General features: G+C 45.7%; 4 protein-coding genes, 1 long non-coding RNA gene and 1 other non-coding gene across 7 annotated transcripts; 3 read left to right on the top strand and 3 right to left on the bottom strand.

Moving 5' to 3' along the window:
* Positions 1-31: 31 nt before the first annotated feature.
* On the bottom strand, positions 32-103 carry trnat-cgu (transfer RNA threonine (anticodon CGU)). Its single transcript has one exon. It is a non-coding gene; the product is annotated as a tRNA-Thr (tRNA).
* Positions 104-2,098: 1,995 nt separating this feature from the next.
* LOC148383779 (polycomb protein suz12-B-like) lies at positions 2,099-7,903 on the top strand. The gene is made up of 16 exons (XM_088358758.1): positions 2,099-2,919; positions 3,311-3,357; positions 3,449-3,513; positions 3,907-3,975; positions 4,087-4,136; positions 4,214-4,299; positions 4,441-4,693; positions 4,846-4,948; positions 5,029-5,137; positions 5,198-5,381; positions 5,455-5,549; positions 5,612-5,755; positions 5,833-5,990; positions 6,106-6,304; positions 6,435-6,514; positions 6,586-7,903. The coding sequence occupies exons 1-16, from the start codon at positions 2,748-2,750 to the stop codon at positions 6,908-6,910; spliced, it is 2,139 nt and encodes a 712-aa protein (XP_088214884.1). The 5' UTR covers positions 2,099-2,747; the 3' UTR covers positions 6,911-7,903.
* On the bottom strand, positions 2,567-3,243 carry LOC148383780 (uncharacterized). Its single transcript, XR_015853547.1, has 2 exons — positions 3,038-3,243; positions 2,567-2,934 (listed from the first exon to the last, which is right to left on the bottom strand). It is a non-coding gene; the product is annotated as an uncharacterized LOC148383780 (long non-coding RNA).
* Positions 7,904-8,218: 315 nt separating the features above from the next.
* Positions 8,219-13,862, bottom strand: crlf3 (cytokine receptor-like factor 3). 2 transcript variants are annotated; one of them, XM_088358766.1, is made up of 9 exons: positions 13,545-13,862; positions 11,601-11,741; positions 10,586-10,793; positions 10,426-10,513; positions 10,192-10,369; positions 9,835-10,063; positions 9,596-9,734; positions 9,397-9,509; positions 8,219-9,252 (listed from the first exon to the last, which is right to left on the bottom strand). In XM_088358766.1, the coding sequence occupies exons 2-9, from the start codon at positions 11,715-11,717 to the stop codon at positions 8,981-8,983; spliced, it is 1,344 nt and encodes a 447-aa protein (XP_088214892.1). In that variant the 5' UTR covers positions 11,718-11,741; positions 13,545-13,862; the 3' UTR covers positions 8,219-8,980. The 2 variants fall into 2 exon arrangements, with proteins under 2 accessions (XP_088214892.1, XP_088214891.1); XM_088358765.1 differs by having other exon boundaries at positions 11,601-11,745; positions 13,545-13,861.
* A 461-nt stretch (positions 13,863-14,323) lies between these two features.
* Positions 14,324-17,257, top strand: LOC148383777 (mpv17-like protein). The gene is made up of 4 exons (XM_088358767.1): positions 14,324-15,203; positions 15,701-15,771; positions 15,995-16,024; positions 16,288-17,257. The coding sequence occupies exons 1-4, from the start codon at positions 14,897-14,899 to the stop codon at positions 16,504-16,506; spliced, it is 627 nt and encodes a 208-aa protein (XP_088214893.1). The 5' UTR covers positions 14,324-14,896; the 3' UTR covers positions 16,507-17,257.
* Positions 17,258-17,943: 686 nt separating this feature from the next.
* On the top strand, positions 17,944-23,799 carry LOC148383776 (nuclear distribution protein nudE homolog 1-B-like). The gene is made up of 9 exons (XM_088357537.1): positions 17,944-18,359; positions 19,067-19,218; positions 19,634-19,787; positions 21,190-21,338; positions 21,426-21,562; positions 21,782-21,997; positions 22,161-22,249; positions 22,452-22,564; positions 22,634-23,799. The coding sequence occupies exons 2-9, from the start codon at positions 19,127-19,129 to the stop codon at positions 22,680-22,682; spliced, it is 999 nt and encodes a 332-aa protein (XP_088213663.1). The 5' UTR covers positions 17,944-18,359; positions 19,067-19,126; the 3' UTR covers positions 22,683-23,799.
* Positions 23,800-23,817: the final 18 nt, after the last annotated feature.

The raw sequence follows: 23,817 nt of genomic DNA, 5'->3' as shown, positions 1-23,817 counted from the left end.
TCAAAAAGCATAGAATGTCCCACACACACCTAGGCACGGACGGGGTTCGAACCCGCGATCTTCGGTTTACGAGACCGACGCCTTACCACTTGGCCACCGCGCCTGGTAGTGTGAATTGGGCGTGAAGATCATGTTTTATATATAATATTTCCTGATTTCAGGTCGACTATGAAATGACACTTTGTAATTAAGTGCGAACACGTGGCGAACATTTCTGGTATTGGATTCATCTTCCCCGAATATTACGCCATCAACGATTCAAAGTAGGACTCAAACAAGAGACATGAAAGACTATAAATCGGGAAAGATGGCCTCCGTAAAGTCTCACCGGATGATAATTGAAGCTTTTTAGTTGCCTTTGAGTAAAAGGCCCTAAAAGCTTCGATCGTAGCAACCACGTCAACTTGATCCCTCGCTAGCTTGTCGCCATTGGAGGGAAGGAATGAGGTCATATGACATACCGGAAGTAGCGTGACGCAAAGGTAGCGGCTCGGGACCGGGAAGTGAGCCGATGTCCAACACGACAAGTGTTCTCTTCCCTGGACGAGTTGTGATGTCTTGAACGCTCATTGCTCATCCCGTCGATGGTGGGCAGGCTGCGTTACACTCTCGGGAAAATCAGGTCGGCGGATGCGGTGAGTAATATTTGTTGTTGTTCCTTTTGAGCCGTGGTAGCTTCTAATAAGCTAACGAGTTAGCTTTTTGACATGTTGGAAGGCGAGGCGATGATTGATTATAACAAGCCTTGGCATGCAAATAATGCAATCTAGCAGGGCCTTCCTCTTTTATATTGCTGCACTTGATCTTTAACAGAGGTCCAAGCAACGCATGGTTAAACACAAAGCAAAACAGACAGATAACTGTACTCAGGCATATTCTTTATCCTCAGCAAAGAAAGACTAATATAACTTGCACTTCCTGAGGACTGCGTGGCTTCATATTTGTGTATGTCTGTAAGGTGCACATACCAGAAAGAGCGGTTCAATATTCATTGAAGTAAAACGTGGCAGAAAGTTTTAATTCTTGACATAGTACATTATTTGTCTTATTCCTGTATTTTTTTTCAGTAATTTACAATATTTAGCATTTTTTTTGTTTTCTTATTCAACTCTATTTGACAACATGTCTCCTGCAGACGACCCGTGTAACCGCCGTGCCTTTCCACAATGCCGCTGGTGTTGGACGCGGTGTGGGCGCTGTGGAGCATCACAGCAGGGATCTATGACTATTTCCACACCAGCGCCATGGAGGAGAGGATCCACACACTGGAAAACGTGCTCTCCATACACCAGTTTGTCATCGTGGCCCTGTCAGCGAGTCTCATCCTGCTCATGACGTACATTCTGTGGAGGAAGCACTGACGAGATTGTAGAAGATGGTGTGCCCACGCTCGCCGCCACCAAAAGGCAGTGGAACGGACCAAAGTTATTTTGTGTGTTGAGTTTTGCTAATTTTCACTTGTGTAACTAACTACTTGCCGTCCGAGGCTCCGATGAGCTATTCTGAAGCCGTACAAACTAATACTGAGACAGAAAGTGCACTGATTGTTTTTCTGGCTGCTTTAACCGCTAATCGTCTATATGGCCACATTCCAGGCAAGATAGAAAAGTAATGTCCGGTTATTTTGAAAAGTTTGTCATGGTTTAGAAATGCAGGTTGACACACATTTGACACACATAACAAGTGAGTGAAGATGCAAATTTTTGTCTAGTGTTTTCTTTTTTTTTTGTCTGTGTGTAGAGCGCAAAAGTTATGTTCTGACAAACCACTAATATGGATGGACACTTTGAAAGGGAATACGTTTGAAAAATAAAAACGAATTAATTATGAATTAGGTTGTTTTCTTTTTGTAATATTTAAACCAACTGATTAACTTGTATGTAACCAGCAATCACTGATTTAATTCGTTTAAATGACATTCAAAAGGCGAACGCCTCCACCAATCAAGCGACAGCGTTACACACACAAGCGCGGTGATTGGCCTGAGCACTCGGAAGGCGGGATCTTTCAATGCGTATAAAAAGTGAGCGCGTCCTTGCCAACTTTGATAAAGGTTGTGTTATTTCACCCGGATAAGGGCCAGGAATTTACCGGCTGTCAAAATAAAACCAAAAAGAGTTGGCTACATAGCTGCAAATTTTAGTCGTTTTCGTGAGATTTTTGGAAGTAAATAAACACACAAGATAGCGTGCTGATAGCAATCATAACCGTTTTGAAAATACAAACAGCATAACGTGTTTTGTTCTATACTCGCGATGCATTAAGTTGGCAAAAAGCACTCAATCGCGATTTAAAGGAATTTGTTGGAAATTGTGGGATTATATCTAATTTAAAATGCATTAAACACGCTTGTTTGTGTTGTTTTATTTAATGGTCGTTTTCGTATTTTGCTATGACGAGGGCGGAGAGCCGCTTCGTGCTAGTCGGCTAGCCCGGCTAAGGAAATTAGCTGCCGAGCGGTGGCGGCGTCTGGTTGCTGTCGTCACCCTCATTTGGAGCCTCTCGGCCGGCTTTTCTAACTCCACCACGCCGAAGGGCCCTACCGGAGCCTCGCTTGGATATGTGAATAATAATCAAATAAATCAAAAGCCCCCTTCCCATCTTCGCTGAATTGCCCGCGTCTCCTCTGCCGCTTTTTTTTTTTTTTTTATGAGACGCCGCTCTTTCTTTTTTGACAAAGAAACCCCAGGCAAGTTTTGCTCTCCCCTGGCACGCAAAAGCCGAAAAAGCTTCCCTGGTTCCGGCGGATGGCTCCACACAGGCACGGCCCCTCGGCTGGAGGCCACCCGATGACTTCTGGCGGTGGGGCGAGGGCGAACGGGCTCTACCCGCCGTGCTCGTCTTCGTCCTCCGACGCCAAGAAGCCCAACATGCAGCTCGTCCAAGCCGACCACGAGTTGTTCCTGCAGGCCTTCGAGAGTGAGTTTCCGCCGCCTAAATGCAACAACATATTTGCATTTGTTCAAACCGTTTGTTTTGCTATTGTTGAAGTGCTAATTACATAAACGGAGGAGTTATTGATACAATGTTCACTCACTAAGCTCTGCTTTGAACTAGATCGCTCTTTCTTTTGGGGACATTCCATCAAGCTGGGTTGTTCGTATTGATATTACAATGTAATTGATCTGTTTCATGGTTAGAAACATGCACCCTAAGTCCAAAAGAAGTGTGAAGTGCTGCATCGTATTTCTGCATAGTTGACATGGATGAACAGTTTTATTCCTTCAGAAGTACTAAACTACAAGAAACTGTTGATGATTATGGACGAATGTTTTTTTTTTTCTAATATTTTTTATTTTGGGGGTTGCAGAACCAACCCAAATCTACAGGTTCCTCCGCACCAGGAACTTGATCGCTGTGAGTTTTCTTGACACATTTTTTTCTCACCTTCATTTCCAAGCTTGTTGACGTGACTGTAACAATCTCCCTTTTGCTTTCCTAAATTTAGCCCAACTTCCTGCACAGGACTCTCACTTACATGTCACACAGAAACTCCAGAAAGAATGCCAAGAGGTAACATGTTCACCTTGGCTGATTATTCCACCTCACAGATTTAGTGAGCCCAGTTGATCATTTTGTTAATCGTATCATGTTGATCAGACGGCAGCGGTCCAGTCTCATTTCCTGTCGTACGCATATCGATGCAAACGGCGACAAGGTTTTTTTTATGCTTTCTGCTGTACAAGTGGTTCAAATTCTCATGTCCTAAAACCGCATTGGGACTTCACAGATGTTTTCACTTAACTCCACAGGCCGCTTTTGCCTTGCGCACAAATCAACCAGTTCAAGGTGTTTGAATCTAATACTTCAACTATGTGAGCCTTGGGAAGCAGCGACACATTATAAGACACACTGACGGCCTTTTGGCCAAGTGTGGTTGCTAATGCGTGTCGTTTGTTTGGCCAGGAAAAGCTCCAAGGTGGACAACCTGCTCTTCCGAGTGGAAAAGATGCAAGGAGACCAGGAGACACGCGGGTAAGCCGAGACCTCCGCCAAGGCACAACGGGACTTTTTGTGGTTGCAATGTTGTATAATTAGTTTTTTTTTAGTACAAATAAACTCAACTCAATGCACTTTTCTCACCAGCTTAGCGTCCAACCTGCAGCTCACCTTCACTGGCTTCTTCCATAAATCAGGTAAGTTTGCCCGTGTCTCGTTTTTTTCTCATTCCCGCCAGCTCGTCGGTTGACTTCTCCCTTTTCGTTGTCGTCAGGGCAACAGTCTCAGGATTGCGAGAACGAGCAGACCTCAGTGTCTCTGGAAGTCCTTCTGGTCAAAGTCTGTCACAAGAAGAGGAAGGTGAGACGGGATGATGCCGACCAAAATTTGTGATTGTGTTTTACCGATTGATCAATTTTGTGAGACACTAAAACAAATGGCGTTTCACAAACCTTAAATGGGTCGAGTTTGATTGACAAGAGCATGGTCCTTCCCGCCCAGGATGTGAGCTGTCCAGTCAAGCAGGTCCCGGCTGGGAAGAAGCAGGTTCCTCTCAACCCGGACTTGAGTTCTGCCAGCGCGCCGGGACATTCCGGAAACTTTCCGTCCCTGCTGGTCCCGAGCGGCGAGTTTGAAGCCAGCAACTCGCACATGATCAAGTCCTACTCGCTGCTTTTCAGAGTGTCACAGCCCGGATATGATCACGGGCCGCCCCTCAATGGACTCGCAAAAGGGGAGGCGCGGCGCCACTCAGGTCAGCGTCAAAATATCTGCTCCAAGTAGGGCTGCGCCTCCAAATAAAATAATATCACAAAAATCTCAATCACCATTTGAAACTTTTTTTTTCACAAGTATAATATTCAAGTCAGAGATAGGAAGATTTTACCAATTATTGTCGTCACGCAGAGTTATCAGAGGAAGCAATGGACAAGACGAGGCGGAGCTCCCCCCTCAGAAATGACGGCGAGAGCATGCTGGTGGCGCAGATGATGGTCTTTGATAAAAACAGGTGAAGTAACATTGAGCACATTTCTGTATATTGTGGATAAAAATGGAAATATCATTTGTGTGTGTGTCTGTGTGTGTCAGACGCCTGCAGCTGCTGGACGGCGACTACGAAGTTTCAATGCAAGAATTCACCCAGCAGTGTCCGCTAAACAACATGACAGCAACATGGGAGACCATACTAGACACAAAGGTGAGGAGCCGCGTGTGTGTGTGTTGTGTGTGATTGTCAGTAAAATCTGCGGGTGTGTAGCACATGCCTCCACTGGAAGCGTTCTGTGACGGCCCGACTCTTCACTTCACTCTGCGTTGGACTAACGACATCCGCGACGGTTCCACGGCTCCCGTGGCCAAACCTCTGGCCACGCGCAACTCAGATGCCAACCAGGAGAGCAAAGCGGCACACGCGCTGAGGAACGCGCCGCACGCCACACACGGTGAGACGCTAACAAGATGAGCAAATTGCGGAAGGTTCTGGACTGCTGACGGAGCGCACGCGTTTGCATGCAGCCATGAAAGAAACGGTCAACTCAGACAAAGTCCACACCAGGACCAGAGAACATGTCCCAGCAGAAGCTCGCCCCAAACTACGCATCTTCTACCAGGTAAGCGAGGGAGAAAACATCCTGCCTGGTAAAGCAAATCGCCGTCAACCATTTGTGCGTAGTTCCAGTACAACAACAACAGTCGGCAGCAGACAGAGGCCAGAGATGACCTCCACTGTCCCTGGTGCACCCTCAACTGCAGGAAGCTCTACAGTTTGCTCAAACACCTCAAACTGTCCCACTCGCGCTTTGTCTTCAACTACGTGGTAGGTGGACGCCGCGCAGCGCCGGCAATGAATAAAGGTCACAGGGCTAACCGCCCGTCAATGTTGTTGTCGCGCAGCCTCACCCCAAGGGAGCCAAGATCGAGGTGTCCATCAACGAGAGCTACGACGGTTCCTACGCGGGGAACCCGCAGGACGTCCACGGCCAGCCGGGTTTCGCCTTCAGCCGCAACGGACCCGTCAAAAGGGCGGCCGTCACCCACGTCCTGGTCTGCAGGTACTCCACTTGAATGATCTGACAAAACCCTTGAAGTCAGTCTGGAGCTTCATTTAGACTAAAGTAGCGTTTTGACGCCATCTTGCAACTTGTGAATGCGTTCGTTCACGTTCAGGCCCAAGCGCAGCAAGCCGAGTCTGTCAGAGTTCTTGGAGTGCGAGGATGGCGAGCGCCGGCGTCTGGGCTCCCACGTGAGCGGCCACAACAGACTCTACTTCAGGAGCGACAGCTGCGTGCCCAGAGCGCCGCAGGAGATGGACGTAGACAGCGAGGATGAGCGGGACCCCGACTGGCTCAAGGAGAAGACGGTCAAGGTCACTACACAAGCAACTGGAAAATGAATGATTAATTATATTTTGTTTTTTTACTTTCACATTGACATCAATTTGGGCATGTATGAATTGCTTTCGGTCAATTGTGCCAACCAAATTAATTGTGCCACAGCAAATCGAAGACTTCACGGACGTGAACGAGGGCGAGAAGGAGATCATGAAGCTGTGGAACCTCCACGTCATGAAACACGGGTTGGTCACCAATTTGTCACCAAGCAGCTATGGCAGCCGCAGTCTTTTCACGTCTTTTATTTTGTCCGCAGCTTCATCGCCGACCACCAGATGAACGAGGCGTGCCTCCTCTTCACCGAACTGCACTGCGCTCACCTCGTCCAGCAAAACCTGCGTCGCAACTTCCTGCTGCACCTGGTCAGCATGCACGACTTCAACCTGGTCACCACCAGAACCATCGACCAGGCCATGGGCCGACTCCAGACCACTGCCCGTGGGGACAAACATAAGGAGCAAGACGAGGCAGAGGAGGAAGATGAATGGGAGACGGCCCTGGAGTCTCAGATGGAGACAGACCAGGAGCCATCAGAGTCTGAAGACGCGAACAGGTGGCAGGATAGTCAGACCGCAGTTTGAAACTGACTAATGACGGAACCCCAATAGAACTTTGTGTTTGGAGCCGGCTTGGTGAGTTTGGCGATCAAGACTTTGGAATTCTGGATGACAGATACACCGGAACAGCATGTCTCGGATCCTTGGATTTGAGGACTGTCTCGACTTAGTAGAAATCCGAAGCAGAATTTTTTAATTATGGATCACAGAGACACCAAAACAGCCTTGTTTTCCAGTTTATCTGAAATATTGAGGACTTTGTCCATGTTAGCAGAAACCCCAAAATGAAGGTTCAGGTTTTAAATCTTTAATCAATTTTTGGGAACTTTCAGTTGGTGACTAAAAAATTGGGTATTACAGAGACCACAGAATATCATGTTTTTCCCTTTTTGCTACCCCGAAACATGGAACCTTTCCGTGTTCCTGATGTTGGGTGTAAATGTAAACGGACCAACAAGTGTGGGGTGACCAGAAACCTCAAACTAGATTTTTTTTTATTCAAGGGGTTAATCAACTTTTAGCACTCAAAGATCGAGTCTGAATCTAGAAGAGATCAGACCATCACTATTTCATGTTTGATTGACAAGTAACGATCAAGAATTTGCTTTGTTACCTCTGAGCCGATGTTGCCTTTTGCCAAACATTAACAATCTTTGGTTGGTTTGAATGATCAGCAGAAAAATGAAAGTCCAAAATCAAAAGTGAAGCCAGCACAGAGCAGACGTGCCTTAACGTTGCATTCTTCCAGAACCCAGCAGGGGGGAAATACCCCATACGTACTATTAAATAGAACACGGGTTACAATTTGCTTCTTTTTTTTTTCCCCACGGAGCAAAAAAAAAAAAAAAAAAAAAACGTGGTTGTCCACGTTCCGATTAAACAACCAAAACCGGACTCCTTTGACACCAGGCATGTGTTAGCTTAGCATGGGAAGCAACCAAGCGGCAACAAAACAAAATGTGGCAGTGGCCTGCAATCAACTTTTGGTTTTCTATTAAAAAAGAGCACATTTTTACATTTGTCTTGTCTTTGTGAAGGGTTTATTTAAAGACTCAAATCTTTAGCATAAAAAAACAAAAAAACATTGTGGCTCCTCAGGGATTGACACCATGATGGACACAAAGCAAAACAAAAATGTGTGATTATCAGCTTGTGTAAAACAGCAAATATTAAACGCTCCTTATGGTAACATCATCTCCAACTTGAATATTAATAATCTATTTTTGAAACAGTTCCGATCACACAAGGCAAGCTTCTTTGAGAACTTTGTACCTGAAGCAGGCCTCCTCTTTTATTCACCAGCCCGCCACTGAAAGTGAAATGCAGGAATGGTTGTTTTTTTTTTTTTTTTTAAAGATGGCAGAAGGACGGCCTCCCTGGTTACGTGACATTTCTACAGAATTTGCAATCACTTTTTTTTGCCACCCTAAAGTTTAAGTACCGACACAAAGTTTCTCCTCCATTGATTGGCACCTTACACACTGTGATGTCATACTAGATGACTACATGCTTGCCACTAAAACAAAACTAGAAAGGTTCAGTGTCACAGATCTTGAAAACATAAAACAAACTTCTGTCATGTTCTCATTCTTTCATGATTCACTCAAATCCTGGAACCGCAAAAGGAGGATTGTCATTCATAAAAAAAAAAAAAGTCACGAAGAAGACACCGTTTTGAGTGATTGTAAACAAAATTAATGCACGCTAGTCCTACAAAATGGCTTCTGGAGGTTGATGAGGTCATTCATTTCTACTACCCTGGAACCAGTCTGAATTGAGTTCCAGGACAATTTATTGGACCCTGCCCTTTGAGTTAGCACTTTTGAGACATCCAGGAACATTGGGACTAATTTATACCAAGCACCAAAGCTCCAAGAACTTCAGGTGAACAAACAAAAAAAAAAAAGAAGTGTGTTTGGACTGCAGGAGCTATTAAGTTCTGAGGAAAGTTTGGGGTCCAAAAGAAGACCCTGCTAGGGGCGGCAGTACTTCTGAGATGTCCAAGAACCTTACCTGATTGGAAACTCTCCATTCCAGGAAGTCACACGGACTATAGGTTCCTGGAACTTTGACGCGCGAGTCCAGTATTGTCCTTTAAAAGACGAGCACCTTCCAGCCGGCATGCGCAAAGGCGCACCCGAAGAAGAGCCCATCCACAGCCGTGTCCAGCAGCCAATCGAAAACCACTTCACGGCTGCCCGAGCCGATGGTGACGCGCAGCTTCAGGCCGCCAATGTCGTCGCTAACGAGGTTGTTGTTGTTGAGCGGGACCACGGCCACCACCTCCATGTCGAACGTCACCGCTGAGCCAAGAGTGATCGTCGGGAGTTGATTGGTCATCTCCTTACCATTTACGAACACAGCTCCTGACAAGTGAAAACAAAGAGGTATCATTCAAAATGTCTTTCCAATCATCTGAACGCTATGAGAATAGCTATGTGTCATTCAAGCTACTTTTAGACGATGCTATGATAGCAATGGTAACGAATTCAAAGCGTTGAATTTATTACCATTGGTGGAGATGCAGACGGCCTGATCTCTCTGAAGCGAGCGGTGGACCCTTTCTCCGTCCACGCACACGCCCAAACTGTCCCGGCGGTCTGGCTGACCCATTGCCGAAATCCTTCAGGTGACAAAATCTCTTAGAAATGTGTATGCGATCTCTTAGAAATGTGTATGCGTGCGTGTGTGTGCGCGCGCATGCTTTACTTGAATGTGAGGGTGAGGCCACAGAAGTAAGTGGGTGCGTTGGAGTAGAGCACAGGGCAGCTGGACGGAACAGCGTCGTTCCTCAAGGCGATGTTACGTCTGCTGCTCACGATGTAACCCTCCGTACCTGGACGCCACTCTGCATGCATGATGCACACAACAACACACACATCAAAAAGCAGGAACAAAGAACGCACAGCAACAACGCGCTCCACCAAGAGACGGTCCAGTCGGCGTACCGTGCGGCTCCATGGTGGTGTATCCGGTCTGGGCGACACTCCAGGGGCTCCACTCGGTGCGGCCCTCGCCACGAGCGCACACCCTGAACGTATAGTGGGTGTTGGGGTCCAGGCCCAGCGCCAGGAAGTCAGTCTCACGCCCCACGTAGGCGTCCTCATACTGGCTCCCCCCGTTGCCCGAGCGCCGGTACTGCAGTCGGTAGTCAGCGGCGGCAAAGTCCTCGTCCACCTGAAACCGCCACGTGACCAATACTTTTCAATTAGAATGCGTGAAGACCACCCAGCTGTTACCAAAGATGAGCTCACCATAATGACATTAGAATGATTCAAACTCCTGGAAGAGCGCAGGAGGCTCACCTTACACCAGCGCACCAGGATGCTCCCGGGTCTCTCCTGCAGCTCCTCGAGGAGGACGGGCGGGTGCGAGGCCACTGAGCCGTGACAGCAGACGCGCTCCCGCAGCAGACCTAGCAGTGAGTCATCAAACTGGGCCGACACGCACGGGACATCCACCAGAGCTGGAACCTCCGGAAGGCTGTTGGAAAAATCCTCACTTAAGTGCCCTTCAACAACAAGTTAGGGACAGCGTACCTGTCCAACTGGATGTGCATGGCCTTCTTGGTGAAGCTTCCCAGTTTGTCTTCTTTCTCGCCGAGCCCGCAGCGCAGAGCCGCTTCACCTGCAGAGACAACACCGTCATTTAACGTGGCAAAATGAGCATCAGACACCCTTTTTTTTGTTTTTAAATTACCCTCTCTGAGGAGCTCATCGGCCTGGCCCACGCCATACTCTACCAGGCTCTGGCAGTCGTCCAGAGGCTTGACGCTGTCCGCCTCGATGGCGTCCACCTCGGCGAGGAGTGTGCTCAGTCGCTCCGACAGCAGCCGTGTTGCCGCCGTCTGCAATTCAGCAAAGTGCCTGCGGAGGGCCTCGCGGGCCTGGCTCGAGCTGCCCCGCACCTGGCAGAGGAAGACAAGGACCAGGATGGAAGAATCAGCTTGAGTTTTCATTCTGGGAGTCCCACAGGGTTCTGTTCTCCGACCACTTCTGATGCCAATTTTTTTTTTAGGACAGAAGCAACAAAATTTCCACCCGCAATGAGCATTATGTTCTGGCAGAGATCCTGCTTCTTTCTCTACACAGGAACAAATTTGCCGTTTTATTTATTTAATTATCTTAATATTGCTGTACTATTTATTTGACTGCATTTTCATTTGTTCATTTAATAGATTTATCTATTGACGTTTTGCTTGTCTAATGGATTTTTCTTTTAAATAACTGTATAACCTTTAAAATTCCACTGAGTTAAAAAATATTTGTCGACAGCGAGAATGTTTGTGGGCCCAAGAGACGTGCACGCTAACAGGAAGTGGATGCATTGTTTACCGAGCGCTGTCGCTGCTTGAAAGGAAGAGATAGCACTGACTAGGAGAGGGGAGGACGGGACATTCCCCTGGGAACCTCAAAAGATTTCAAAACAAGCTTCAAAAAGTAAGGTGTGAAGTCAAGGTTATGGTTTCAAGTTTGGGTTTGGATCGCAGCTTTAGTTCCATTTCAAGAACTGTTGGGTTCTAAAGTAAGGTTTCGAATCAGTCAGAGTTGTAAAGTAAGGTTTTGAGCTCAAGTTAATGCTTCCAAGGGGGAGCGGGGGTAGTTCTAAATAGGATCGTCTTCCAAATTTCTCGAAGGGTCTTCCGAGAATTGTGTCTCTTGCCTTGTATGCTAGGTGATGATGATTCCGATGATGTCACAGTGCTGCTGCTGACCTGTTTCCGCGCTTGGTTGAGTCCACCGAGTCTCAGCTGCAACTCGGCGCGAAAATTCTGCGCCGCCTCGATGCTCTCTTTGGCCTCCTGCAGCAGAACGTCTACCTCCGCCGACATCCTCGCCGCCCGCTCAATCGCACCCTTGCTGACAAACATGCGCACAGGCAGGAACTTAGCATTGTACGACTGTGTCTCAAAAAAGCTTTGCCGAGTCGCGCACCAGACCATTGAAAAACCGACTTGAAGAATTTTCGTCTGTCAGATTCCAGTTGACAGATAGAAACGATGACAATGGCCGTCAATTTGTGTGCTTTTTTTTTTTTTTTTTACATGTTACCATTGACACCAGCTAATTCAAGAGTTCAGAAGGTACAAACAGGACTCAAAACCTGTTGGCCCGTCATTCTCGTTTATCTCCTGGTGTATGATTGCGACTCTCGCGTCTTCTGGTTGCGGTCAAGCGCGTTTCCTCGGCCTCGTCGAAAGAGGAAGTCTCTCAAAAAGCCCCAGAGCGCTTTACGCGGAACTGCAAGCGTCTCTTCACTTGCAGTACAAAAAAAAAAATGCAAAAAGCAAATGAATCAACAATGGTAGCAAACAATTGTGCATGTGTGTTGTTTACACACTGTCGCCCATTTTAATTATGCAAGCATGCACGGGCCGAACAATAGCCCCGTACTCTCTCTCACGCCTCTCATGTTCCGCCAACTGTCCAGCCTCTTATTATGCCATTTTTTTTCTCTTTTTCACCCAGCAAATCAAAAGCCTGAAGCCATTAATTCTCATGGGTGTAATTCTTGTTTTGGGGAAAACACACAGCTGCAGGATGAATAAAAGTCTGATCTTGCTGCACGGGTGTGGTACTGCATCTCGGCTTGAATTTTTTTGCATAAAATGCTTCTCTTTTGAGGAGGGAGTATTTAGGTCAGTATGCATGTAAACAAGTCTTACTGGTCCAGGCCTCAATAATCAACTGCAGTGAATGTGCAAGTGATAACAAGACAGATTCAGCGACAGCAAACCCCACAAGACAGAATGTACTATTGAAATAGACATTATACTTAGTGATGGGGTATTTTTATCTTTCAATGTTGAAGGCCACACACGCTCTGACAAAGAGCAAAGTTATGGAAAGCACTCGAGCAGCAAAACCACATAACGATCGTCGCCCAAAAGACATGTTGCCACTTGTTGCAACATCTTCCGTATTTCTTGTGCTTGTTGTCATCTAATTACACCACCCTCTCGTAATACACTCATACTTAATAGCTTATTTATAGCTGGCAGATCTTGATGTCAACGAGCCAATCTTTGTTGCACAGTTCACATTTGCCCGACTGCCCATACACAATTCAGAAAAGTGAGAATGATTTTCTAAATATAATCACAGGTTCTGCTAACAGCGGTACTATTGATTAAAAGTTTACATAAGAGCTGCTCTCTCACGCCGAGAAGCCAAACACTTGTTGCACAATTCCGTATTTTTAAATATTTACCCTAAAGTCAAAACACTACAAGATGTCATAGAATGAAGTAATTATGCTTTTCCAAATCCACCGGAGGTTCTGCTGAAATCGGCTTCGGTGCTACGCCGACAAGAAGTGTCGCTAACAATGAAAGTCGCATATTTAGAGAGAATCGAACAAAAAGTGAGAGGGAAGCTAGCCAAAAAGTTGCAGCTGTATCGCCAACTAGGAACAATGCAGACTTGTGAGACGCTCAGCTCTGGTTGCGGTTACGAAGCTGTCAATGACTGCGGCACGTGAATTACATTTTTGAAGAGCTTTTCATTGACAAACGCCAACTCGACGTCTGAAAAGTTGCAGCTAAGTTAGCTTGTGGCCAAAACAACAATGACATGTTACTCAGACAGCGACAAGCCTCGCTCGCCTTTACAATGAAGCGACAGGAGCACAAATATCGTCAAACGCGTTCCTCCTTTACCGTTTTCGTCCCTTTTCTTTTCTCTTTTAATATTTTCTGGCCTCCATGTCGTCGCCGACTGCTCGCTCGGTTCAGTTTCGACTTCAACTTGGACGCTCAAATCCAGAAACGACACTTGTCCGGGCCTTTAACCACGGTGGGCCAATCGCGCGCCGGTTCATGTTGATTGACAGGCAACCCAACCAATGGCAGATCCACCCTAGCGTGTGCGCGATTCCTGATCGTCCGACTCTGTGTATCGGTTGCGTGCGTGTGAGTCAGCCAATGCGATTGAGATTTTCACAGCCTTTCAATATGACCTACATTGAGTGAACTAAAAAAAAAAAAGTTGTTGTTTGGACACATTAAAAAGTGATGATGAATGTGCAAATCTAAGTGTAAACCTCTAATGCGAGTTTGGTAGCTAACATCACGATTAACGTCACGTTTGCGTCTTTGAGAAATCGTTTGTTTCTTCCTCTGTGTTTGGGACGTTACTATTATTTCCTTTAAACCTATTAAGTATTTTACTCAAGCACTGACAGAATGTGAATTTTTCTTAAAAGGATCATAATCCTAATTTAATAATAACAGTGTGGCCGTATATTGCCATCTAAAGGTTGTCAATGGCTATTACACTTTAATGTTTCACTGGGCACACGTTCAAATAGTTTTAGATAGGCGCAATGTAAGAAGAGGACCCAAATGGTGCAGAAATGAGGAAAAGGTTACCGTTCAGAATTGTTTATTTGAATGCCCAATACGACGGGGAGTGGAGTCGAGTCTAGGCGGGGTAGCAAGCGGTCCACAGGTGCGGTCCTCAGGCAGACGGCCAGGGAGGCTTCACGAAAGCAAGGATGGCAACGAGCGATCTGTAGTCGGAGAGTAAAAAAAACTAAACATGCATTCAAAATAGATGGACCGATGTATATGGGAAACGTGTGTAGGAGCTGCAACACAAACAGTTTGTCATCTTTTGCGTTAATCGTGGTCATGCAAGGACGTCGACCTTGCTTTTGGTACCAAGTATGTGAGCGTGTCCGGAAGAAAGGACGCAGCTGCTCCACTCAAATAACACACGGGCACACACACACACACACACGCACGCACACAACACACACTATCAGATTAACACAGGATTGGCCACCTGACCGAGGAGGAGGTTCGTTGTGCGCAGACTCCGGGGCAATCTTCCACAAGCCTCCTCATAGCAGTTGCTACTGTCAGATGACGGATGGCGTCACTCCTTATGAGCGTGATTTCCAGAGTGTATACGAAACTTCTACCTGTGACGTAATCGCCACTGGGGCCGGACCATGCGACCATCCTGAGCGCAGCGAGCTGTAGCCAGGAAAGAAACTTCCAGCCTGGGCATGCGGAGGTTGCTGCTGCGCGAGGCCATCAAGCGCTTCCCCTGGCTGGCCAACGTGACGCTGTACGGCGGCCTGTTCGCTGGAGGTGACTTGGTGCACCAGCTGCTGGCGCAAAAGGAGCGCCTGGACTGGACGCACACGCGCAACGTAGCCGTGGTGGCGGTCACCTTCCACGGCAACTTCAATTATTTCTGGATGAGGGCGCTGGAGCGACGTTTCCCTGGAAAGTCGGCCGGGATGCTCTTCCGTAAACTGCTCCTGGACCAGAGCTTCGCCTCTCCGCTGGCCACGAGCGTCTTCTACACGGGTGTGTGTGTGTGTGTGTGTGTGTGTGTGTGTGTGTGTGTGTGTGTGTGTGTGTGTGTGTGTGTGTGTGTGTGTGTGTGTGTGTGTGTGTGTGTGTGTGTGTGTGTGTGTGTGTGTGTGTGTGTGTGTGTGTGTGTGTGTGTTTGGGGGGGGCGTGATTGTAGTTTTGGTTGTTGTGATTTTTACTTTAAAGCTGTTGGCCAATTGGGGCCACCCTGAAACTTTCTGAAAATTCACCTCCTGAAGCTACTTACATTTTGCATCATGAAAATTAGTAGACATGCCGATCATGGGTTGACCCACCCAAATAGTTTCAATGGGGGGGCATTTCCAGGGCTCTTTCAAACTGGACGACCTCACTCCAAGATATTTTATCCGATTCCCACCAAATTTGAACAACTCCCCCAATAGCTTGTTTGACTCACTACATGAAATTTTGTTGAAATGTCCAACACGAGTAGACGCATAAAAACGTCTTGTTGCTCTTATGTCCTTGAGGGGTGAGCCTCCTAGAGGGCAAGGACGACATCTTTGAAGACTGGCGGGAGAAGTTCTTCAACACGTGGAAGGTTGGTGATGGTGGGGGAAGTCACCTTCTTCACTTGTCGCCAGTGGGATTAACCCAGATTAAGTACGCTTCCGTGTGGTATCTGCGGAAATGTAGTGGCTTGACAACATTTGCTTGCAGATGCAAATCATTTCAGAACCCAATTTACGTACCGTATATGTTGAGACTCCATGAATGTGCTTGATAACGAAGAAATATTTGCCTTGTTGTGTTTCCTCCTCCAGACTGGACTCATGTACTGGCCTTTCATGCAGGTAAACATTATGACTGATTATTCATATTCCATGTGTTCAACAACTCACTTCCTGTTTTCAATTTTATTGATGGGAATGTTCATTTCGAAATGGCCTTAGTAAAGGTCACATGTACAGTGCATGACCGACAGCTGCTCGTGTGAGCACAACTCAAGTCAAGCAGGCACTTCTTGTTAAATGACAAACGGTGCTATTTAATAATAATTGTGTGCCGCAAAATGCTAAACTAATTGAAAGGTGTATGTGTTTTTGTGTGACGTCAGTTGCTGAACTTTGCGCTGCTGCCTCTGCACATGCGCACGGCCTTCATGGGTTGCTGCGCCTTCCTATGGGCCACCTTCCTCTGCTTCTCCCGCCAGGACGGCGATGGCACGGCCGGCGTGGCGCTGGCCTTCGTCATGGACCCCCGTAAGACCCTGGAGGAGATGCGACAGGCCCGCCTGGCCAGGAAGCGAGACAGACAGACCAAAACGGACAACTAGTCACGTGCCGCTGTTGAATACCAACAACTTAAGACGTCATCAACCCGGGGCACCTGCCGGGTCCATGACCTTGCACATTGGGGCCATATATATATATGCGTGTATTTTTTTTAAATACATGCCAAGGCAGCAGGTGGCGATATAGCCCCAGAAACAAAAGATGACCAAGTCAGTAAATTGTCAGAGGCTGACAATTTTTAATCAATATGTACTTGAGTTTAGTTTCATTGGACAGTAACAGGTTTCACAGGGGTCCCACATGAGTGTAGTGGACAGTGCAGCTCCTAAAACTCAACTCGAGGGCTTGGTCATTCTACTTGACACCATTTTGTGCCTTATCGTGTCGACGCACAGCGTTTGTTTTGACTTTGTGTTTCCTACCTCGATGACAAACGGACCAGTCATCTAAATTTAGCCGTCTAGACAAGACAGGTATGCAGAATGTGTTTTGACAACAAACTACACTTGAAATCCACAAAGGTTCAATGGAGGCAATTGGGACTGTTGCCATCAGCTGAGGTACCTCATTATGTACTGTAACAAAAGCAAGACTATTAATTAATACTATATGTCTGTTGCAGTATTTTTAATAAGTGAGTCAAAATGTTGATTTTACCATGGAAAACTGATGAACATTTATGCCTAATTTCTGACATGTTACAGACCAAACCAGCGACTATATCAAAATTGAATTGTGCACTCTCGATTAGAAGTCATGTCTGTTTTTTAAATAAAGGGATAGGACTTGAAACATGTCCGATTCATCAATCAACAAAACTGACAGATAAATTGATTATTGAAACAGTTGCAGGATGCCACCCAGGAATTGAAATCAACATTGAAAGGAGTTTGAATAAAATGAGTCAGCTATGCATGAAGGACAGAGTCAGAGTGTGAACCAGTTTTTTGTAAAGCGATAGTGCATGCGTGTGGATTAACTAGGATCAGATCGGTCGCCTTAATCCCTCTCAAAAGGACACTGTTGACCCTTGTTGACCTCTGACACTGGCGTTAACTGGAAGCAGAATCGTTCAGTCAGAGGCCAGGAACCAACCGGGCTCTTCTAACTCACCAATTCTGATTTACCAGCAATTTTAAATGTTTTCTTTCACACTTTTAATGCACCAAATGAAAGCAGGGCAAACCTTTACATTTTCTTTTTTAATATGTATTTGTTAACTTCTAGATAGTTACAGAATATCAAGGGACGCTATTTTACATTTACCGCTTCCAAATTAATCTTATTCTTCAATGAGTTGATCGTATTTGGATTTCCGATAAAACCTGAAGGCATCACGGACTCCCACTAATCCATCAAAACGTCTAGACTGGGAAGATTATGCAGATATGACGCTTCCGGTATAGCTAATCCAATTGGATAGCTAGACCAAAGTTACACCCTTTTAATTTGACAGGCAGTTGTAACGGCTAATAGAAAGCGAAAACGAGACCGGACACGTAACTTATGATTGGTGGACGGTTCCGGTGAATATGAATGGCAGCGTTTATTGTTCGGCGTTCACGCTCTACGGTGGCAGTAACTTTGGGAGTCATAACTCAAGACAAAGTGTGTTTTAAAGTTCTCAGAGTAGCACCAGGCTGGTAAGAGTAATCTTTTTCAAGAAAGTCAGACAACGGCGAGTGTGTAGTTTGGAGTTTTTCGTCGCCTTTCAAGGACGTTTTCTCTCCGACGGCCGAGCTGCGGTTTGTTGTCGTTAACAGCTGGGATTTAAACGGTTAATTTCCTTTAGCACGGCCAGCTAGCACATTTGCATTTAAAAGCCGAGAGGGGAGATTCCATCGACTCTCTTGTTCTCTGGATTCCAAATTTGAGCTGTCTAGCCCCCCAACAAGTAAGTCATTTCAATATTATTTGTCACAAGGGATTGAAATAACTGTTGGGCATATATGTGTTTGTTGTCTGGAAAGTTTTAGCGTGGTTTAACTTGTTAAAACTTTGTTTAAAAAATACATTTTTAACAATAATTTTAAATGTGAACGTTGGATACATCCATACCATATGATAAACCTAACTTGGTCTCTTCTCGTCATATGACGTTGTTGTTATCGCGATTGCACAGCAAACCAAGCTTATAAATTAGCTTCAACCTTAAAATCAAAATATGTTACTTCAATAAGTATATTGCCGAATGTGAGGGAGAGCCCCAAAGAGTCATTTATTTGTGTTTTACACGTGATTCACAAGCTTTTTCCATTAAAAAATGTAAATGAGACTAAAATTGGCAATTTTCCAAACGGACTTAGTTGCTTGGTTGCATGCGCCCAACTAGGATTGATAATTTATATTGCTGAATGTGAGAGAAAGTCCTAAAGAGCAAGTTATGTGCTTTGTATAGTTGAAACACCATTAATTCTCATTCAAAGGTCTAAAACTGGCCTTTCCCCGTAAGGACTTTGTTGCAAACTATAGACAACTGTAAAACCAAGAAGTCTGAAGCTGAAAGTGTAACAAACCCGTCTAGCAAAATGTCAATTTGACACAAGTAGATTTAGTCATCAGAAGAAGAAACTCATGCTCTCAAATTGGACTTCCTTTCAGGTCCAGACAGCTTGACTGCACCAGGACGATCCGGGCAAGTTAGGCCGTGTGAGGCTGGGGATGGAGAAGGAGGATCCCGACTCGGCCGTCTTCGGCTCCTTGAAGGAGGAAGTGCACTACTGGAAGGAGCAGGCTGCCAAGCACCAGCAGAAGTTTGTTTTTCATATCAAAAGCTACAAAGATGTTGACACTGCGGCAAGGAAATTTCTCGCGGTGTAATCTCCAATCGCAAATATCAGTTGGTTTTACTCTCAGGTTTATGGAAGCGCATTTCTCACATGGTCTAGTCAAGCATTGCACGCATTTTTTAGATGATCACGCCCGATAGAGGGCATTTATTTGTTTTTGCTGGTCACACTGGATAAAAACAAATTAAATCTTGTGCTCACGTCAACATTTAATGCTTGTTGCTTCAGGATTGAGTGAGATTTTGTGGAATTCAGGGAAAATAAGCAACATCTTTTCCAGTCAGTAGATAGAAACAAACTTCCGACACCCAACTGAAACTATTCCTAAGACATCTGGCTCAGGTGAGTCAAGTGCAATCTCCTGTTTTGTGTGTTTCAGTGCGGAGGAGGCTCGTGAGGAGCTTCAGGAGTTCCAGCAAATGAGTCACGACTACGAGGCCGAACTGGAAGCGGAGCTCAGAGCTTACGAGAAGCGCAATCGCGAGCTGCTGGCCGCCAACAACCGCTTGCGAATGGACCTGGAGAACTATAAGGTAACCAGGACGTTCGGTGCTTTTGAAAAACCAAAGCTAAATTGTCCCTTTGGTAAAATTCCAGCGATGAAAAATTGTGATATGGAGAGCCCAAATACAAAAATTGACTCGCGTTCACAGTTCTCTAAGATGCAAAGCATGCTTGCTTCCAGCTGTATATTTGAAATTTACTGTGAAACTTTCACTGCCTCGTATTGTTTAATTACACTGAAGCAAGCTCAGCGCTGCCCCGGCATGTTGTGGCACAACGCGATACTACAACAGAGCATGTTCCTTCCCACGCATGACGAGATTTTAAAGTTAGCTGCACCCTCCAGGCGATAGCGCCACGAGACCCAAGCGGAACGTTCTGTGATTTGTCGACTATGAGCAAAGAGCACAAAGCGGGCGTCAATGACTCTTTTGTTCTTCTGATATATAACCGAGGGAAAAGCGCTCGCTGACCAAAACGTTAGGCACACTGATAATTATTCAGAGAACAACTTTTTAACTGAGCCAAATTATTCTCAAGCAACAATACTCTTACTCAAGTACAGTTTGTGGTCAGCTGTGTTTATGGACGAACAAACTGAATTCAGCCAAAAGCTGACGTCTGCAATCAAGGGAGCTTACTACTTTGATTTAATTATTTACCCACATTGTTTCTCTTTCAATGTTTTGACCATCCCATTCAAAGCAGGTGGAAAAAAGTCATCTCGGATTGTTGCATAACTTTGCTGTTTGTGTGTTACTATTTTTAAATGTAACATTTAGAGTATGTGCTTTGGGCTGAAATGGGTTTACAAGAATTTTATTTTGTGTTCAAGGACAGCTGAGGGTGAATATTTTTAGGGCCTCCTCAGGAAAAAGTATTGAAATATCCATTTTTGTACATAGCAAGTGTGGCTCATTCCTATTGATCAGCTGATATCTGTTGGCCTTCACGCCCGCACACACACACACACACGCTCACAGAATCGCACACACATTCTCACAGAGGGTGATTGAGAATTAGCAGGAAGCAATCAGCTGATGACGCCGTTGGCCGTGTCCGTTCTTCCATATGACTCGTTATATCCCGAATAACGGCGTGCTTTTCATCTTGGCTTCCTTGTGTGCTTACATCAGCGTGATCCAAACAGCCCGAGGACAAAGCATTAACGAACGCTTGTCCGCCGCTCGCTTCAAGTCAGATGCTTTTGGTGGGCCTGCTGGTCTCATGCAAATATGTCCACAACTTTTTTTTTGTTTTTGTTTGTTGTTGTCTCCTAATCCATCGCATCGCCGGACTGCGTAAAAGGTACCGACGCAGAATGGCAGGGACAAAGACGACTTGCACTGGTGACTTTAATGTCAACTTGATTTGTCGTTTTGTGGAGTTTAAGAAAATGTCTGGACTTGTCCTTACTCATCGTCCCTCCAGGAGAAGTACGGCACGCAGCACTCGGAGGCGTATCGCCAGATGTCGACGTTGGAGGGCGAACTGGCCGAGGCCACCTCCATCCGAGACCACTTGCACAAGTACATCAGGGAGCTGGAACAGGCTAACGACGACCTGGAGCGAGCCAAGAGGTGAGCCGTGGCGGCTTCAAAGTGGCACCCTGACTCTGGGGTGGATTTGTCAAGAAGGCACTCTTGGGTTTTGTCTTTGTGGTTCAGGGCTACCATCATGTCGCTGGAAGATTTTGAGGTGCGCATGAACCAGGCCATCGAGAGGAACGCCTTCCTGGAGAGCGAGCTCGACGACAAGGAGAACCTTCTGGAGTCTGTGCAGAGGCTCAAGGACGAGGCCAGAGGTCACCGCCCGCGCCCGCTGAACGGCCTTACTTGTTCCTCATCCATTCATACACTGACAGAAGGCATTTGGAGGAGGCATCAATGCTGTCATTGCCACCTCAGACAATCATGAAAGCCTCATGATTGAAACATGAATCAAATGCCAATGACATAGTTTGTTTACCTTTTGCATAAAATAGCAATTTTGTGTGTGTAAAGAAATAAAACAAATGTTGCAGACCTGCGGCAGGAGCTGGCAGTGCGGCAGAAGCAGCACACAACCAATGCTCCCACGGAGCCTACGTCTTCATCATCGTCATTGTCAACATCTTTGGCCCCCGCCATGGCCCCGACCCCACTCCCCACACCGCCCCTCACGCCTCCAGACAAAACGTCCACCAGCACAGCCGTCAGAGCGCCCGCCGCCAAAGCGCAAATGCCGTCCGTCAACACGGGTCAGTCCAAACACGCATGTTACGAATGGTCACGACAAACCAGTTCAACTTTGATTCCAAATGATTTCAAGTTAAACGTTTAAAATGGATCAAAAGCTTATTTAAAAATAATAGTGATGTGCTGCTTACTTAAAGATGACTTGTGAGTGTTGTTTGTTTACAGGTGACGTTGGCGTGTCAGCGAGTTTGCTGACGACATCCGCAAGGATTTCAGCCCTCAACATTGTCGGCGAGCTGCTCAGGAAAGTTGGGGTAAGAGCTTTTGCACTGACGATTGCATTCCAGCGGCACTTCAGCAAGCGCGGCTGCATCGCATTAAAAAGATTCTGGGTTTGAATCTTGGCTCGCAAGATCAGCGAGAGAACTCAAGAGCCATTTCTTACACCTTACAACTTCAATCTGTATTTATTAGAATGTATGTATGTATTAGAATCTTGTTGTGGTGTCTGGCTAGAATCTGGAGTCCAAGCTGGCGTCGTACGTCCACGAGCAACCGGCCAGCCACGGGCTCGCCGTCAACAAGATTCCCGAGACGCCGCCATCCAACGGACTCTACCGCAAAGCTGAGTAAGTTGGCCACTTCCATCGGCGTGACGCTTTTGACCCGCTTGTAAGTTTTGGTTTACGTTTGGGCAGGCTGGTCAAAAGGTTGGACTTCGGAGCGGGAGCCAAACTGCTGCTGTGAGACGCCAGAGAGACTTCAGAACACTCGCTCGTGTCTTTTCTGCCGTGTGTGAGACATAACAAAACGTCCGGCGCCACTCGCACTTCATTCACTCACTCACTTTTTTTTTTTGGGTGTGACACTGTTCTGGAGGTATTGTTTTTTCGAGAAACAATTGCTTCATTATTTGAAACTACCTTAAGATTAAGTTTTTTTTTTTTCCCCCAGCCCAGTCGTTTTTGGGCGGGGGGTGGGGTGGGGGGGGATTACATATTTTTATAGATAAAAACTAAAATAAAAAAAATTTCAACCAATAAATAACATAATTTTTTCAAGAAAATTGCACTTTCTTGAAAAATTCCCTTTTATGGGATTAAATTGAATTAAAACAGGCAGAATATAAAAATAAAGGCATAGGGGTTTTTTTTTGGGGCAATTTCATATATTTTCCAGAAAAGGAAAAAAATATATATATATTTATACACACGCACACACACACACACATATATTTGTTCAAAAAAAAAATGCATTCACATAAACAAGGCAGTTGTTATTTTCTTGGCGGAGTGGCACAATGACAAGAATTAAGTCTATTTTTTAAAGACTAAATTGGATATTTTTTCCAGAAAATGTACAGGTTTTTCTAGATTGTAATATCCTGATTACAAAGAAACGACTTTTTTTTTTGTTTAAGACAAAAGGTGCAATATTACAAGTATTTCTTTCTTCAGGATTTGTCATATTCCTTTCAGACAAAAAGCATCGCAAGAACGTTCTGAAAGTTGCTCTTGATCAATTACTACACTTTGGAAAACGACAACTTGGGTTTTTATTGTTGTTGCCTTTTCCGTGTGGTCCGAATACACCTTCATAATTTTCAACATTCAAACTAGTTAAACAACAAAGCACAAAGAAGCACTTTTTCCCCCCAGTCCTATTGCCTCCAACACCATGTGGCCGTTTGTGGTACTGCGCTTACAACTGCCTTCCGTTATACTATTGAATAGTTCTGTTTTTTTTATGGAAACCTGACTGAACTGTTGAAGGAATTGTTGATGCTCTCTGAGATTTGTAGCTTTGCTTGTCCAGACAGCACTGGCTCTTTATATTTTCAATAAAGAATTCTTTTGTTTTTCTACTTTGCTTTCTGATTTGG

Source organism: Syngnathus floridae, chromosome 17 (genome assembly GCF_059516105.1).
Source record: "Syngnathus floridae isolate MCC-2025c chromosome 17, RoL_Sflo_1.0, whole genome shotgun sequence".
Classification (NCBI taxonomy): Eukaryota; Metazoa; Chordata; class Actinopteri; order Syngnathiformes; family Syngnathidae; genus Syngnathus; species Syngnathus floridae.
This window is presented reverse-complemented; position numbering and strand designations above follow the sequence as displayed.

Bases quoted from the DNA above. Each gene is read 5' to 3' on its own strand.
- LOC148383776 (XM_088357537.1), top strand. From the start codon at position 19,127: ATGGAGAAGGAGGATCCCGACTCGGCCGTCTTCGGCTCCTTGAAGGAG. The intron at 21,563-21,781 runs GTCACCGCCCGC...CAAATGTTGCAG, and splicing joins GCTCAAGGACGAGGCCAGAG to ACCTGCGGCAGGAGCTGGCA. The intron at 21,998-22,160 runs GTCAGTCCAAAC...GTTTGTTTACAG, and splicing joins AATGCCGTCCGTCAACACGG to GTGACGTTGGCGTGTCAGCG.
- crlf3 (XM_088358766.1), bottom strand. From the start codon at position 11,717: ATGTCGGCGGAGGTAGACGTTCTGCTGCAGGAGGCCAAAGAGAGCATC. The intron at 10,514-10,585 runs GTAATTTAAAAA...TTGTCTCTGCAG, and splicing joins CGATGAGCTCCTCAGAGAGG to GTGAAGCGGCTCTGCGCTGC. The intron at 9,510-9,595 runs GTAAAGCATGCG...TGTCACCTGAAG, and splicing joins GGCCTCACCCTCACATTCAA to GATTTCGGCAATGGGTCAGC.
- LOC148383779 (XM_088358758.1), top strand. From the start codon at position 2,748: ATGGCTCCACACAGGCACGGCCCCTCGGCTGGAGGCCACCCGATGACT. The intron at 6,305-6,434 runs GTCACTACACAA...ATTGTGCCACAG, and splicing joins TCAAGGAGAAGACGGTCAAG to CAAATCGAAGACTTCACGGA. The intron at 6,515-6,585 runs GTTGGTCACCAA...TTTTGTCCGCAG, and splicing joins CTCCACGTCATGAAACACGG to CTTCATCGCCGACCACCAGA.
- LOC148383777 (XM_088358767.1), top strand. From the start codon at position 14,897: ATGCGGAGGTTGCTGCTGCGCGAGGCCATCAAGCGCTTCCCCTGGCTG. The intron at 15,772-15,994 runs GTTGGTGATGGT...TTCCTCCTCCAG, and splicing joins AGTTCTTCAACACGTGGAAG to ACTGGACTCATGTACTGGCC. The intron at 16,025-16,287 runs GTAAACATTATG...GTGTGACGTCAG, and splicing joins TGTACTGGCCTTTCATGCAG to TTGCTGAACTTTGCGCTGCT.